Raw genomic sequence first — 14,395 nt, 5'->3', positions numbered from 1 at the left:
GCTTTGTAGCAAAAGTGCTCTCTGCATCTAAGCATAAAAATAAATAAAACCCAGCGTTGAGTGGAGAGCCACGGCTGTAAAGCCACGAACAGCTTAGTGAGCAGCATAAAAACGCTTTATGTGCCAGGAGGGAGCGAGTCAGCGGGCCGGCAGGGCAGGGCAGGGCTGGGCGCTCTCTGGAGCCAGAGTAGGGAGGTGGGGGTAGCACCTTGGGGTTGGGTCAAGGGACAGTTAATTCAAATACAAGTCTTTGCCAACCCCTGCCATGATATGCATGGGGGTTAGAAATGCTCTCCCCTGTATTAGCAATCACTAAGAGTGTGTGTGTGGAGTGGGGGGCTTTGGGGGGCACTAGGTACCTGGGATACAGGCACTGAAACGCTCACAGTCACATCATTGAATCGACACAGTTATTACTGAGTGCCTGCTGGGTTCCAGGCATGCTGCGTGGTGCTGGAGCAGGTACAATATGGTGGATGAGAGACAAACCCTGCAGTCATGGGAAATAAGTGGGTAAGTCAGACATATAAATTCATGTAATAATCCTTGGGTTTTGAGGGATCGAGAGGAGTCCACCAGGTAAGAACTAGATGACTTAATGGAGTCAAAAGTCACTGGGAGTGTCTGAAATGACAAACCCCTTGAGGAGATGCTGACGGGGGGGGGGGGCTTGGGGGGGTTGAAGAGTGGGGACTGCATCCAGTAACCAGTCAGACAGAGGCGTCTCCAGTGAGCCGTCCTTCCTCTCTGTTCCCAAAGTACCTTAGTGTCACTGTGCCCTGGCCTCCCCAGAAGGAGAGACTCATTTCCACATCTGTTTTCAGAGACTAGGCTGGGGGATCATGCCTTCTTCATCCCAGCTCAGCACAGCTTAACCAGATGACTTGCTAGGGACCCTTTTAGAACATCCATGGTGTGACCGACTTAATCAACTGAGCAGCATATAGCAAGCGCTGAGCTGAGGCCCAGGGGTAGGAGGTTCAAGGGACGGCAGACTCTCTGTCCTCAAGAGGCTTATAATTATGAATTATAAAAGCAGTGCTCTCCAGCTGCTGAGCTCCTGGGAATTTATAAGGCCTCCCTCAGACATGATCTCATTTTGGCTTTCCAGGGAAGGTGGGGAGATCAGACAAAGACAGAGGCAATGACGTGTGGCCACAAGACAGACTAATGAAGGGTTGGCTTATGCAATGAGGGACTGAGAGGCTCGCAGTTCAGGGGAGAGGCAGGGCTCTGGGTAAGCTGGAACCTGAAGGAGAAAGGCCCGAGAGAGGAGGTGGCCAGTGAGCCGGGCCCTTGAAGGCGGAGCAGGAAAACCATGATGGCAATAATTAAAGTGTAACAGTGCATTGCAATGCACCAGGTGCTTGGCTAGGTGCCCTCCAAGCATTTTATCACTTGGTGTGCACACTAAAAATAGGAAGTAGCTATTGCTGGAGTATCACTTTTATTGACAGGGAATGAGAAGCCAAGGAAACCATACTTGGTGGAAGGCCAAGGCCACCACCTGGCTGTAAGCCTATTGTAATGTTATTTCAAATACCAGCAGGTCACTCATGATGGATTGGTCTCAGCAGAGCTTCCAGACTAGGAGAGACTAGGAAAAGAGGCCTGGTGATTTCTCCTCCCCAAATTAGCCAATAAAAACCCCATGGATCACCGCAGAACATTGTCTGGGAAGATGGTACAGAACGGGGCCGTATGTCCTTCTGTTGTCCCATATGTCACCATGACTGGTGGTCAACTCCATGGCAACTACCAAGAACAAAAGGAAGCAGGGTTGAGACCTGGGTTGCCTGGCTCCAAAGTCAGAGCACGTAGCCCTCTAAAGGATGCAGGGGTATGGCTGGTCTACTGGAGGTGGAGGGCGGCCGATAGCTGGTCGGGTCCAAACTTCTGACCCAACCCAACCTGGCATGCTAAAGTGAGGAGTCAGGCAACAGTGAGTGACGATGGAATGAGGAGGATGGTGTCTGCTTGAGTCAAGGGCTTGGATGAAACAATCGCGGTGGCTCTGGACAGGTGTGACTGTATTTGTCCAGGGAAATGGAGGACGCCTCCTTCAGGATGGTTATCTGAGCAATGAGAAGGAGGCAGACCGGGCATGCCTTGGAGGAGGAAGGCTTCCACTTGGGAAGAGCATGTGCATGGTTCCCGCAGGTGGAAACGAGCTTGGATGGAGCATGGGAGGGAGCGGGAGCTTGGGAGGGGTGTGAAAGGTGGAAGAATTTATTCTAAGTGGAATGGGGGAGCCACTGAGAGGATAGTAAGTATGGGAGTGACGGGATCCAATATGTATCATGAGACCACCTCTTTTATAGCTGGGTTCTGTGGGGAGTAGGTGAGGTAGCAGGAGACCTCCAATCTCTCGAAGTCTCCACTGAGTGATGCCGATTCCGCGGATGGAAGAGGTAGGGATGCAGGTGGAGAGACGTGGTCTGATTTAGAGCATGTTTTTGGAGAGAACATTTTTTAGGGCATGCTCTTGGACAGAGAGCCCCCCTAATGCCTGGGTATAGGGTGTGGGAGAAAACCCTCCTCAGTGGCTAGGGTCCCCACGGGCCAAGTTACCTTTCCTTTGTCAAAGTAGCCTATGATGGTCTCATAGAGGGTCTCCTTCAGCTGCCGGTGGGTCTGCGGGTGCTGCTGGCCCGTCTGCATGACCTGCGAGGTGCACTGCTCATCTGACCACTGTCGAGAGGGACAGAAGTGTCACATGGGGTAGACATCTTCCCCCTCCCCACTCTCTGTGCCTCCCTTGCCGTCTTCCTCTCCTCGACCCTCAGTTCCTTTCTGGAAACTTGGGGTACCATGGTGGGAGTGTCCTCTTGGGGGGTGAATACACAGTGTGCATGGAGGCTGCTCTGATTGGCAGCAGGGACATGCCAGAAAAGACAAACCCACAAGAGTGAGCCAGGAGAGCTGTCTCAGGCCCTGCAGTTGCACCCTGGGAACCAGAGTTCGACCAGAGAGACGCTCTCCACCACCTCTGTTTGGGCCTTGCCTTCTGATTTTAGCGAAGCTGTCATGTTGGACCACAGGCTCACAGCATGGGGTGGGCCAGGCTTTTCTGAAAACCCCCATGACTCACGGCCCAGCTCTTTCAAAAGGCCAGAGGAAATCGTTCTGACTTTGTCTGCAGACAACAAAGTTGTCACAAGAAAGAAAACAGCCCAGTGGGCCTGCTGAGGAGAAGTCAGTACGCGGCTGCATGCTATGCGTGTCTGCAACACAGGTCCTGCCACTGCTGCTTCAGGTAAAGGGCACGGGAAGCCTGACGCGGCCGGGCAGAGCCAGGCAGAAACGCAATCTGTTAGGCCAGGTGCTGGCAGGCACAGGGGGAAAAGACGTTTCTTAGACGTGGTTTCTCTTTGCCTTTCTAATGCTTCCACTAGCTGTGGGGGCACTGTGGGCAGGGAACCGGGCAGAGGGGGCCCTAGCACCCACGCCCTCCACCCAAAGGGACAGCACCTTGAGGAGCCAGGTGTGGAGAAGCAGCGTGTAGGCGGCCTCGGTGTAATTGTCACAGTCCAGGTGCAAATCTCGCAGCTTGTACAGGTACCTGTTTGAAGGGGGAACAGGCTCAGTTACTGGGTGCAATGGAAACAGGCAGCTGGAAATAGGGCAGTCAGGAGCCAAGCTCTTCTCAGTCATAAGGGGCCTTGGTTAGCCGGTAGCGAGCGTTGGGTTGAGCCCTTGCAGGGGGTCAGGAGAGAGATCCCTGTGGGACCCCCTTTCCAGAGGAGGACCATGAAGTCCCACCACAGCCAGGCCTTGGCTTCATAACGGAGGGCCTGGCCGAGGCACTAGGACCAGGAAGGGACATGACGGAAGGCATCTTAGATCATTTGGTAGAAGTCTCCTAATCAGTAGAAGGGTGGGGCTGGGACTCTGGGTGAATTGCTTTTGGGGTGTATCTTCTAATCACGATGGGATTCCAGGAGCGTGGACAAGCACAGCCCTGGGAAAGACAGTGCCTGCCTTCGTACCTGTGCTTTCGGCGGGGCAGAGGACGTATCCTTGGAAGGAAACGAGGGAAGCAGGCTAGGGAAGTAAGAGACACCGTGGCTGCTGAGTCCTGCCCGACTCAAGTCAACCCTTTGGGTGTCAAAAAGGACGGTGCCCAGCGGCACTTCCAAGGACGTGCTTTGGGGAAATGGCTCACTCTTCCTTCCTTCTGCGGTGCTTCTGGAACTTTCTGTGCCACCCAGGAGCTAGAAAAGGCAGGCCAGAGCTGGCAGCAGGGAGGTTCCACTCCGCCCCACATATCACACATTCACTTCCTCCTACTCTGTAGTCTGGTGTCCTGTTCTGAGCCCGGATGTAGCCCTGTAGCTGGAGGTGCTGTAGTCCAGCCCGGACTGGGAAAAGAAAGAAGCGGGTTGGAAGAAGTCTTAGATAATGGTTCACCATTCATATCGAAGGAGCAGTGAATGAATGTCTCTGTGCCTTAGTTTTCCCACTGGTAAAATGGCAACACTCACAGCCTTGGTGAGTGCTTCCTGAAACCTAGCTCTTAGACACTGGGTGGAGGGCAGATGCCAGTTGACAACCTCCTCTGGGTGGAGAGGCTGTGCCACCATCCCCTGGCTCCCTCGGGGGTCATGGGGCCTGCCAGATGGCTGCATCCAACACGGGTCTCCGGGGCTGGGCTCAGGTCCCTGTTTGGAAAAAGGCTCTATGCATGCATGTCACCAAAGCTGGGCCAACTGTTGAACCTTCCTGACCATGAAAAGTAACGAGGCCCATGGGCCTGAGGTAGGCGCCCAGGCTTCCGGAGAAGCACTACTATAGGCTTGGTTTGTTTGTTTTTAGGGGGATGGGTGAGGAGTCAAATACTTGTCATTTTATAACTAACGAGCCAGGGGACTTGAGGGACTTTTTGTTCATTCGCCTAGTAAGCTTGTGCTGAGCATGTTCTATGCCAGGCATTAGGGCAAATGGTGGCAAGGGCAAGCTCTGTTCCCAGCAACCTGAAGCTTATGGTCCAAGCTTACAGGAAGGGTCATGAGCCCAATGACCAAATAAACGGTTGGAGAATCCCCACTGGTCTTCTGAAAGCCTGGTCTATGGTGGGATATGCCCAGAGGCTTCCAGAAGGGTCTCTATAGCCCAGCATTACAGCTGCCATCTCATTCAACACATGAGTGCTTTATCCCCACATGTTATATCACCCCATCCTCCCAACAACCCTTGTGCTGCTGAGAAAATGGAGAGCTCCCTTCAGATGACAGAGCTAGACAGAGGTAACAGAAGGGAGCTGTGACTGCCTCCCCAGGGCCTTTCCACCTCTGCTCTCTTAGCTGTCTGCCAATCCAAGTTACCTAGGAAGGTGCCCGTGACCTGCAGGCAGGGGGCCATGAGCTTGCAGCCGCCCTGAGGAAACCTGAGTACATGGCTCACTCTTGCCTATTGCCTTCCTTCCATCCTTGGTCCTTTAGATCTCTAGAAGGTGGGGTGCAAAGGACTTGGGGGCACAGGCAAGCCGAGGGCTTCCTTTCTTCCAACTCCTTACTTGGGGAGGTATCCACTCCTGGGTGATCTGTTACTGACCCCAAGAGAAGACACACTAGAAGCTCGGCCCAGGTGACAAATGCAGGTGCATGATGATGCCAAGGGGCAGCTCGAGTGGCCAGTGGGCACTCGATGGGCCATGAGGGGGCTATAGTCATTGTGTTTCTGTCCTGTCTAAACGGGTTGCCACCAAAAACTCCATGCCAACACTGTTTGGAGAGGATGCGGGCCCACAGCTGTCACATCAGAGTCTTTGCAGAAGAGATGGGGATTCTGATTGTTATGTAAAATCTCCTGATTTTGAAATGTCCATAGACAATGCTTTGCAATATCAGGCCTAGTGTTTTGCAGAAAAAGTTTCTAGACTACTTTAGGCAAATGTGGCTTTCACAGATTGCTGTCAGGATCTGATAGCCGGGGCTGAACTTTCTCCATGAGGAGCTGAGGAGAGAGGTTGGAGGGAGGGAAGCAGGACCCGGTATTTTATACAACAGCATTTCATCCCCAAAACTATTCAGAAGAGGAGGTAGATTAGAAACGTATTCACAGATGGGAAAGCAGCCAACGCGGTTGAGTGATGCCCCCAGAGACATGGAGAACATGGAGCGAAGACCCCAGGACCTCTGAAATCTAGAGTATTGTACTAGCATGCTAAGTCTTGTCTCGTGTTGTTCTAAGGACTACCTGAAGCTCATGGCAACTCGTGGAATATTTTTTGTTTGTTTCTAAGGGGTAGTTAGTTTGGGAATAATGTTAAACAAAACCCTAAATTCAATGCCAGTGGGTCAATTTTGACTGGACTCAATGATCCTACAGGACTGGGGAGAACTGCCCCTGTGGGTTTCTGAGACTGAAACTCTTTCCTGGAGAACAAAGACTCATCTTTCTCTCAAGGAGCAGCTGGGGGTTTTGACCAGTTGACCTTACAGTTAGTAGACTCAAGTGTAACCATGATGCCACCAGGGGTTCTGGGGCTAAACAGAGCAGCTGACACTATCCGAGGCCACCATGGAGTGCATGTAGACTCGGAGTCCCTGACCTTCAGCAACTGTGTCAAAGCCTTCAAGTGGGTTTGCAGATGTGGAAACCACAACCCTATGAAGACTGTGCACAAAGCTAGAGGCGGTTTCTCTTTGTGCTATTTATGAAAGCAAAAACAAGTTGGAAACATATAAATGTGCAACCATATAGGCTGGCTCTATAAATTTATAGTGTATTTTGGAAAGAAGTGTATGATTTCATTAAAAATAATGTTGACATGCATCTCTTGACGTGGAATTCTTGTCAAGTGAAAAAAAGCAAAGAATAAATTATGGGCAATGTGATCATATTATTGAAAGAATTATGCGTGCATAGAATTTGATGTATATGTAAACGTAAAGGGTCTGGATATATACACGGATTATGTGAGCTGCTTTCATTTCAGTCATCTTGTTTGCCTTTCTTTTATGGGTTCTTTTTTGGCCATAAGTATGTATTATTTCTGTAATAGGTAAAAATAACAACAATAAAAAAAGTTTAGAGAAAATATATGAGACTGACAAAAATTGGCAAGGACGTTCTTTGCTCCAGGCTAATGTGCCTAAAAAACAACAAAAAACGTTCATGTCTTTTAAATGCCTTCAATTCCTGCCTCATACATCCTGGTGTTTATTCTTTCCCTCCCAAACTGGGCTGTTCAGTGGTCTTCCCTCCTGCCTAGGGGTCTTGCCACAAATGCAGATACAACACTCCAACTCAGCCTATGGGTGCTTCCTCCTAAGGCGCGTGTGAGCTGTGGCTGCAGTGTGACCGCGTGTCAGTTGTGTGGCATGCAATGGGAGGGGAATGGATGGCATCAAGTCTGGGGAGAGCAACAGGCATCACGTGGCAGAGGGCCTGAGTGTCAGGAAGAGAAGCTTCAACTCCATCCTGGAGGCAGCGGGAGCAGGGAAGTGGCGCAAGCAGGCTTAGTTAAGCGAACAAGTAGCCTTACCGTATATACATCTCCTCTCGGTTGTTATCTTTGTAGAAATTCTAGGTGGGAAGAAAAGGAGTGGTCAGTGCTTTCCATGGCGGGGCAGCAGGTGTGGTGTGGGCCGGGGGCTGCAGCTGCAGAGAGCCAGTCACAGCCACCCAAGGCTACAGCCTGATCAATCAAAGTCCTTGGGCCTGGGTTGGATGAGAGCCCCTTATTCTTTGAATGAGTTATTTAGGACATTTCAGCCTTAGTTTCTTCATCTACCACAACCCAAAACCCTACAGTCAAACCCAACTGCTGCAGAGCCGACACCGACTCCCGGGAGGCCCACAGCTCAGGGTTTCTGAGACTACATCTTTACAGGAACACAGGGCCGGGTGGGTGTGAAACACCAACCTCGCGGCTAGCACTCCACAGCTTAACCCACTATGCCAGCAGGGCTTAAACGCACAGCCATGCAGTAGATTCCGAGTCATAGCCACCCGAAGGGACAGCGTTGAACTGCTCTTTAAGGCAGGCGTCCTCAAACTACAGCCCATGGGCCACATGCGGCTCACCAAGGACATTTATCCGGCCCGCCGGGTGGTTTTGCCCCGTTTGTTTTTTTCCTTCAAAATATTATATGTGCAGTGTGCATAGCAATTTGTTTATAGTTTTTTTTAAAACTATAGTCTAGCCCTCCAACGGATCTGAAGGACAGTGTACTGACCCCCTGTTTAAAAAGTGTGAGGCCCCCTGCTGTAGGGTTTCCAAAGCTGTGCATCTTGACAGGAGCCGGTAGCCTTCTCTTTCTCCAGAGGGGAGCTGACAGTTTGGACTGCCAACCTGTAGCAAGCCGCCCAATGCTGGGCCCAGTATGTCAGCAGGCCTCCGGTTTCTTCATCTACAGAACGGGCAGAGTAGTCCAATCTGTGAGGACCTAGTGATGCCACGTAGATTAGGCTCCCAGGCACACAGCAAATGTGCAGTCGCGACGGGCCGCTGTTACGATTGCCGGACAGTGGCTACCTCCATTGGGATCAGCCGCTTCCATTTCTCCATGACGAGCACTATCCGGAGTTAAGATGGGAAGGCATGGGGATGCGCATTTAAACCCGGCAATTCCTAGGCTGCCCCGTGCCAAACCCTGACCTCAGGGGGATTTGCACCAACAGCAGTCCTGGGCTCGTCTTTGAATAAATCCCTGAGACAGTCTCAGTCAAGGGCCCTGATCCCACCCAGGGGTCACGCTGTGAGAAAATCCTAGATCCAACCAATGCACACAGGTCCTAGAAGGGGCTGGGGTGGGTGTGGGGGGGCAACATGTTCCACATCACATGGTCAGTGCCATTGCCGTCCGTCCTGCCTTTCTTACAATATGCTTGCGTCACATACCAAAGAGTTGTCATCTGCTGCCGCAGGATTGATTCTAACCTGTGACAACCCATGTGTGCGGAGAACAGCCTGCCGGCTGCTCGCTGGCACTGCTACGAAGCAGAGCGCCAGGCTTATTTTGAGGCATTTGAACCATCCACCTTTTGGCTTGCAGTTCAGTGCTCCACCATGCAGGAAATTCAACAAGTAGCAGGTAAAATTGCTTATGGGACTGGCTGCTCCAGGGTCCCTTCTGGTCATCTTCTGAATGAGCAGACACCTTCTTCCACCAGAATCTGCACCTCCTTCTAGAGGAACTGCGGAACGCTGAGAACCCTGCCTCCTGCTCTCTGTGAAAATTGGGCCCGGTGGAGTTATTAGCAATGAGTTCCTTTCTGCAGCGATCAGATTGTTAAACTCCCCTTCGCATTCTGGAAAATCAATGGCAATCCCTAGGTTGTTAATAAGGAGTCCACTGAGGGGAGCCAGGTGACACCACAAAGCGGGGTTTGTGTTTCTGGAGCATCGGGGGTGTCAGGCAGCCAAGGGGCGGTGTGATGGATGCCACCCTGTATTTTTGCCAACTTTGCCTATTTAAGCCACGGGGAGGGGGGGGGGGGCTGGTGGGTGCATACGAAGCCCTGAGGAACGGTGGCTGCTGCTCCCTGCCTCACGACTGGATCACAGAACCCATGAAGGCAGGCAGTCTGGGGATGCAGCCCACCAGAGGTCATATGGTGTGCTGAGGATGGGTTTGGGCGTCAGATCAGCTGTTTGTCTAGCCTGGGGCGTAGTGACCGTAATTTCAGTTATTAATATCATCCCATTCTGTAAAAAGGACACCAACATATATGAGGGGGCTCTACAGAGTTGGTGGAAACTTGCATTATGTTTTGATTTCTCTTCTCCATCTTCTTAAAGCTCACTCATCATGACCTTTAGTCATGAGCCAGGACCTCACACCCAAGCACACAGCAAATAATCACATTTCCCACTTCACAGATGTGCAAGCCCAGTCTTCACCTCGTGCCCTTGCCTCATCCATTCTATCGCTACGTGGCAGAGGTCGAATAAGAACCTTGCGAGCCCAACACTCATCCCCTGAACCACCTGATACGGCCATATTCCCTCCATGTCATGTGCTCATCACTAATAGGAATGGTCATCATCCCCATTCCATAGACACGGACACTGAGGCATAGAAAAGTGAACAAACTTGGCTGGAGACAGAGAAGGTAGATGGCTGAGCAGGGGTTTTGAACCCAAAGCCCAATCCCTTCACACAGCCTCCCTACCAAGAACAAGACGGCACAGGCCCACCTACCAGCAGGTTGACAGTGCAGCTCATGCGGTTGTCCTTGCTCTCGTCCGTCATCACTCCCCGGTAGTCCAGCAGCTTCTCCAGGAGTCCTTTGACCAGGCTCACAAAGTTCTCCACAGACTTGGTGATGCTCGGGTGCTTGGTGGCACATTCCATCAGGCTGTGGGAGAGGGAGGGCAGTGAGCTCGGGGCTGGTAAGACGGAGAGCCCTGAGAGGAGTCATGTGGTGGACCCCAAAAACATAATCCAGTGAATTGAAAGAACAGCAAATGACCCGTTAGCATAGAGTGGATTCTAACGCACGGCGACCACATGGGCTGTAGAGTAGACTGTGCCCCCCGTGTGTCCATGATGACCTTTCAGACCTCACAGAGTTTGGGGTGAGCAGTCAAGTACTTAGCCATTCGTGCCAGCCATCATAAACCAAACCCAGAGCAGCCCGGGTGGTGCTCCCCATGAGGGCCCGGGTTCGGGTCTCGGTTCACGGGGCTCATTGAGTGAATCATCTGTTCTATGCACTCCTATATTTATTTGCCTTACAGTATAGCAATGATTTCTTTATGACATCAGAATGGGGAAAACTGAAAACAAAACAAAAACATTTTTTAAAACCCCACAAGTGTCCAGTGTAACAGGTGGGATGGAGTAATGGACAATCTGGCAGGGTCGTGTTGGGAGTGAGTTGGTGCCACCTGTTGTGGATAGCAATTTTTACATCTCTGAAAGTGCACACTTCACAAGTTCTTTGACCTTAGAAGAAGGGGGGAATCTTCCAAGATGCAGGTGAGGATTCAGTTTAGGATACAGCTCACCACTAAGTACCTTGTCTTAGAGGGTCACATCAACTTGATGGCAGTGAGGCCCTTTTTGAATAGTGAAATTGCTGGAATCATCATAAATGTCCACCAATAGGGAAATAATTAAACAAATTAAGGGCTATTCACAAAATGAGCATCTCTGTAGCTATTAAAAGCCCGAGAGATCAAAATGTTGTGATAGGAGATGTTCCATGAACAACGTGGATGGGTAAGAAAATCAAGTCGCAGAAAAATATTTTCTATCATCTTACCAGCCCGTGCAGAGCTTACCAGGTGCCAGGAATTCATTTAAACACCTTTCAAACCTTAACTAGCTGACTCCCCAGGCATCGCTTCATGAGAAAGGACTGGTGCAGAAGAGAAGCCAGGGCAAAGGGAGGGCGAGCGACTCCTCTACGATCACACGGTTGGTAAAGGTCCGCTGCCCGTTCCAGCCCTGTGTGCTCACCCCAAACACTGTGGGTGTGCAAGCTCAGGTCTGCGTCACGGATCCCCGTGTGTCAGCAAACGTGCCTGCTATTCCCAGGAGGGAAAAGCCGCAGACTCTTGAAGCAGTTACTTCTGACAAGAGGCCTGGCCAGGGTCAGAGAGAGCAAGATTCAATTTGAATATCTGCATTATTAGAAAGTGTTGTTTTGTTTTTATCACATTCATGTATCCACTCCCTGTCTTACAACACGAATCAAAACGTGCCATTCGAAAGCACCTCTCCATGGCTAGGCATGATGGTCCTCCTTGTGTGGAGGGGGGAGGTAAAGGTACACATATAAAATGAAGCATGTCAGTCCTCAGGGGCCCACAGGCTATGTAGGGAGAGGCAGGTGGATTAACATTTTGATTAACAAAGACTTCCTATTAATCTCTTATTCTGTGCCACACGCAATACTGGACACCTTTAGAAATCATCACAGTCATTGGGTAAGTAAAATTACACCTGGATGGAGGCTCAGGGCATTGACTTTCCCAGCATCACTCAGGCAGTAAGTGGGGAGGTGGTGGCCGTGGGAAGCCAGACAATCACCGTGGGATGTGGGAGTGAAATTTTCCCACAAGGAAGCACTGCAGTGTCTTCCCAGGCCTCCAGCTAGGCAGGCCTGATCCAGAATCCATGCTTTGAATCTGGCTGCTCTCCCCATGGCAGCATCAGTCTCAGGAGCTGCTGGGAAGGTATAGATGAGCAAGGCCAGGACTTCAGAAGGTCGTTTCCTTCCAGAAGCCCAGCCAGACTGCAAGGAGGCGGCGCCGCACACTTGGCTGCGCTTAGACAAAGCACGCCGTCTTCACGGAGGAGAAGCACCTGTTCTGGGCTCTTCAGGAAGAGATGCACACAGGCCTGTGATACGGACTCATCTCAGTCACAGCTGCCTCCCAACCTAGTGACAGGGTCCCAGAGCTGGGCGCCAGCCATGCCTGTGTACTTTCTCACAGTCTCCCAGGGGAAGGGCTGAGGGCAGATGGCTGGACCAGTGGCCCCCACCCCTGCATGCTGGTCACAAGCCCCACAGGAGTGCTTGCTAAGCCCACCCAGATCAAAACCCTCACAATCGTTGCCAGTGGGGCTCAGACAAGCAGCATTTTACATGTCAAGCTCCCCAGGTAATTCCGGCCTGCGTTCACACTTAGTCAATTTCCTTAGTCCAGAGTTTCTCCAGCTTTATGTGGGTGAGGATCACCTGGGCATCATGTGACCAGATTCAAGGTCAGTAGGGCTGGATTGGAGCCTGAGATTCTGCGTTTCGACCAAGCTCCCAGGCATCGCTGATTCTGATAGTCTAGGGACTGTACCTTGACTGGCAAATGGTTAGAAGGTATGATCATTGGGTTTTGTATTAACTGACGTGGGCCAGGATCTACCACGGTGTGGTGAACTCCAAGAAGGGCTTTCTGTGAAGTAGCTGAGCAGTTAGTCTGGACACAGTCTTGAGATGATAGAAAGAGGTTTTCTTCAAGGGAGGCCTACTCTTAGAGGAGACAGATAGGGGGCAGAAGCCAGCTCACGTCTCCTGCTGGGTCTGGATCCTGCCTCTGGTTCATGCACCTCCTTTTATATTACCAGCCGGACCAAGAGCCATGAGGGGACCGTTGGCCTGGATTCATTCAGCTCAGCACCCACCAGCCTGCATTCTTCCTGCTTCATCTTTCTGCATCCTGGTTGTCAGACCCTGCGGCTACAGGAGTCAGGAGAGCCTTCAGCTTCTATTGGACCCACAGATGGACTTGAACCAGAATGGAATGACTCACTTCTTCATATGCATGAGCCATTTCTTGGTATAAATCTCTATAGGGTTGTTATGAGCCGGCATCGACTCGATGGCAGTGAGTTTGGTTTTGGTTCATATACATGCATGTGAAAGCCTCACTTGTTTTGCTTCTTTGGAGAACATAGCCGAACACAGAAGGCTAACAGCTTGGCCTTTTTATCTGTCAGTGTCTCATCCTGTGGAGGATTCTCTGTCGCCATGATGCTGGCAGCCACGCCACCAGGTTTCCAAATTCTGACAGAGTCCGGCAGGTTGGACGAGTTTCAGCAGAACTTCTAGTCTAAGAGAGAGTAGGAAGGAAGGCCTGGCAATCTGCTTCTGAACATTAGCCCGGGTCGAGGGTATGGATCACAGCAGAACACTGTCCGATTACTCTCTTTGGTCTTGCCAGCAAGGGGTCCCAAGTGCTAGAGGAGGGCAGTGTGTCTGATGAAGCCCAGGGCCAGCAAGGGGTCCCAAGTGCTAGAGGAGGGCAGTGTGTTTGATGAAGCCCAGGGCCAGCAAGGGGAGGGGAAGCTTTGGTGATGGACGGCTACGGAGGCCTTCAACGATCTACACAGGCCCGGCACTGTTCTGTTCTGTTGTTCCAAGGTCAACTTGATGGCGGCAACATCGGGGCTTCAAAACGTTTGTGGGAAAATGTAATTCAAGAAATATACAATCTTTCCATATCTATCTATCTATCTATCTATCTATCTATCTATCTATCTATCTATCTCTTCATCCGGAATCCATTCGCACATCCGACATCTCATTTGTTTGCTATAAGGCAAGAGGAAGAAAAGCTGCTCATATGTTCGATATAACAAACCTGGGGGAATTGTCTTCCCTCATTCTTCTTCCTCCCCTTTCTGTTCCTTCTTTCCTTTCTTCTGCTGTTCATCTAGCCATTCCAAATCTGTCCATCCACTCAACATAGATTGTTGCAGGCACCGGAGCCTTCGCAATCATTAACCCTCTAGCCCCTGGGAGCGCCAGTGCCTCAGGGGGACCATCATTCCTAGCAGCTCTCCAGTTTGTCAGTCGGTGAGGACTTCCCATACTCCAGATGCTGTGGAAGCCCATTTCATTTACGAGTTTAATCTGCAAACACTCCCTGGGGTCCACCTTAATGTAAACCCTGCTGGATACATGAGGCACAGGGCCTGTGGGACTGGGTTCTGATCTC

At 51.1% G+C, this 14,395-nt stretch overlaps 1 protein-coding gene across 1 annotated transcript in view; it reads right to left on the bottom strand.

Annotated features, from left to right (window-relative positions):
- The window catches only part of DOCK2 (dedicator of cytokinesis 2), a 522,265-nt gene that overhangs the window by 38,416 nt on the left and 469,454 nt on the right, over window positions 1–14,395 (bottom strand). The window contains exons 36-39 of the mRNA XM_075542723.1: window positions 10,152–10,308; window positions 7,490–7,530; window positions 3,472–3,562; window positions 2,572–2,691 (exon numbers count right to left, since the gene is read on the bottom strand). Coding sequence (XP_075398838.1) covers window positions 2,572–2,691; window positions 3,472–3,562; window positions 7,490–7,530; window positions 10,152–10,308 — 409 coding nt within the window. The remainder of the gene's footprint in view (window positions 1–2,571; window positions 2,692–3,471; window positions 3,563–7,489; window positions 7,531–10,151; window positions 10,309–14,395) is intronic.

This window comes from Tenrec ecaudatus, chromosome 2, assembly GCF_050624435.1.
Source record: "Tenrec ecaudatus isolate mTenEca1 chromosome 2, mTenEca1.hap1, whole genome shotgun sequence".
Taxonomy (NCBI): Eukaryota; Metazoa; Chordata; class Mammalia; order Afrosoricida; family Tenrecidae; genus Tenrec; species Tenrec ecaudatus.
This window is presented reverse-complemented; position numbering and strand designations above follow the sequence as displayed.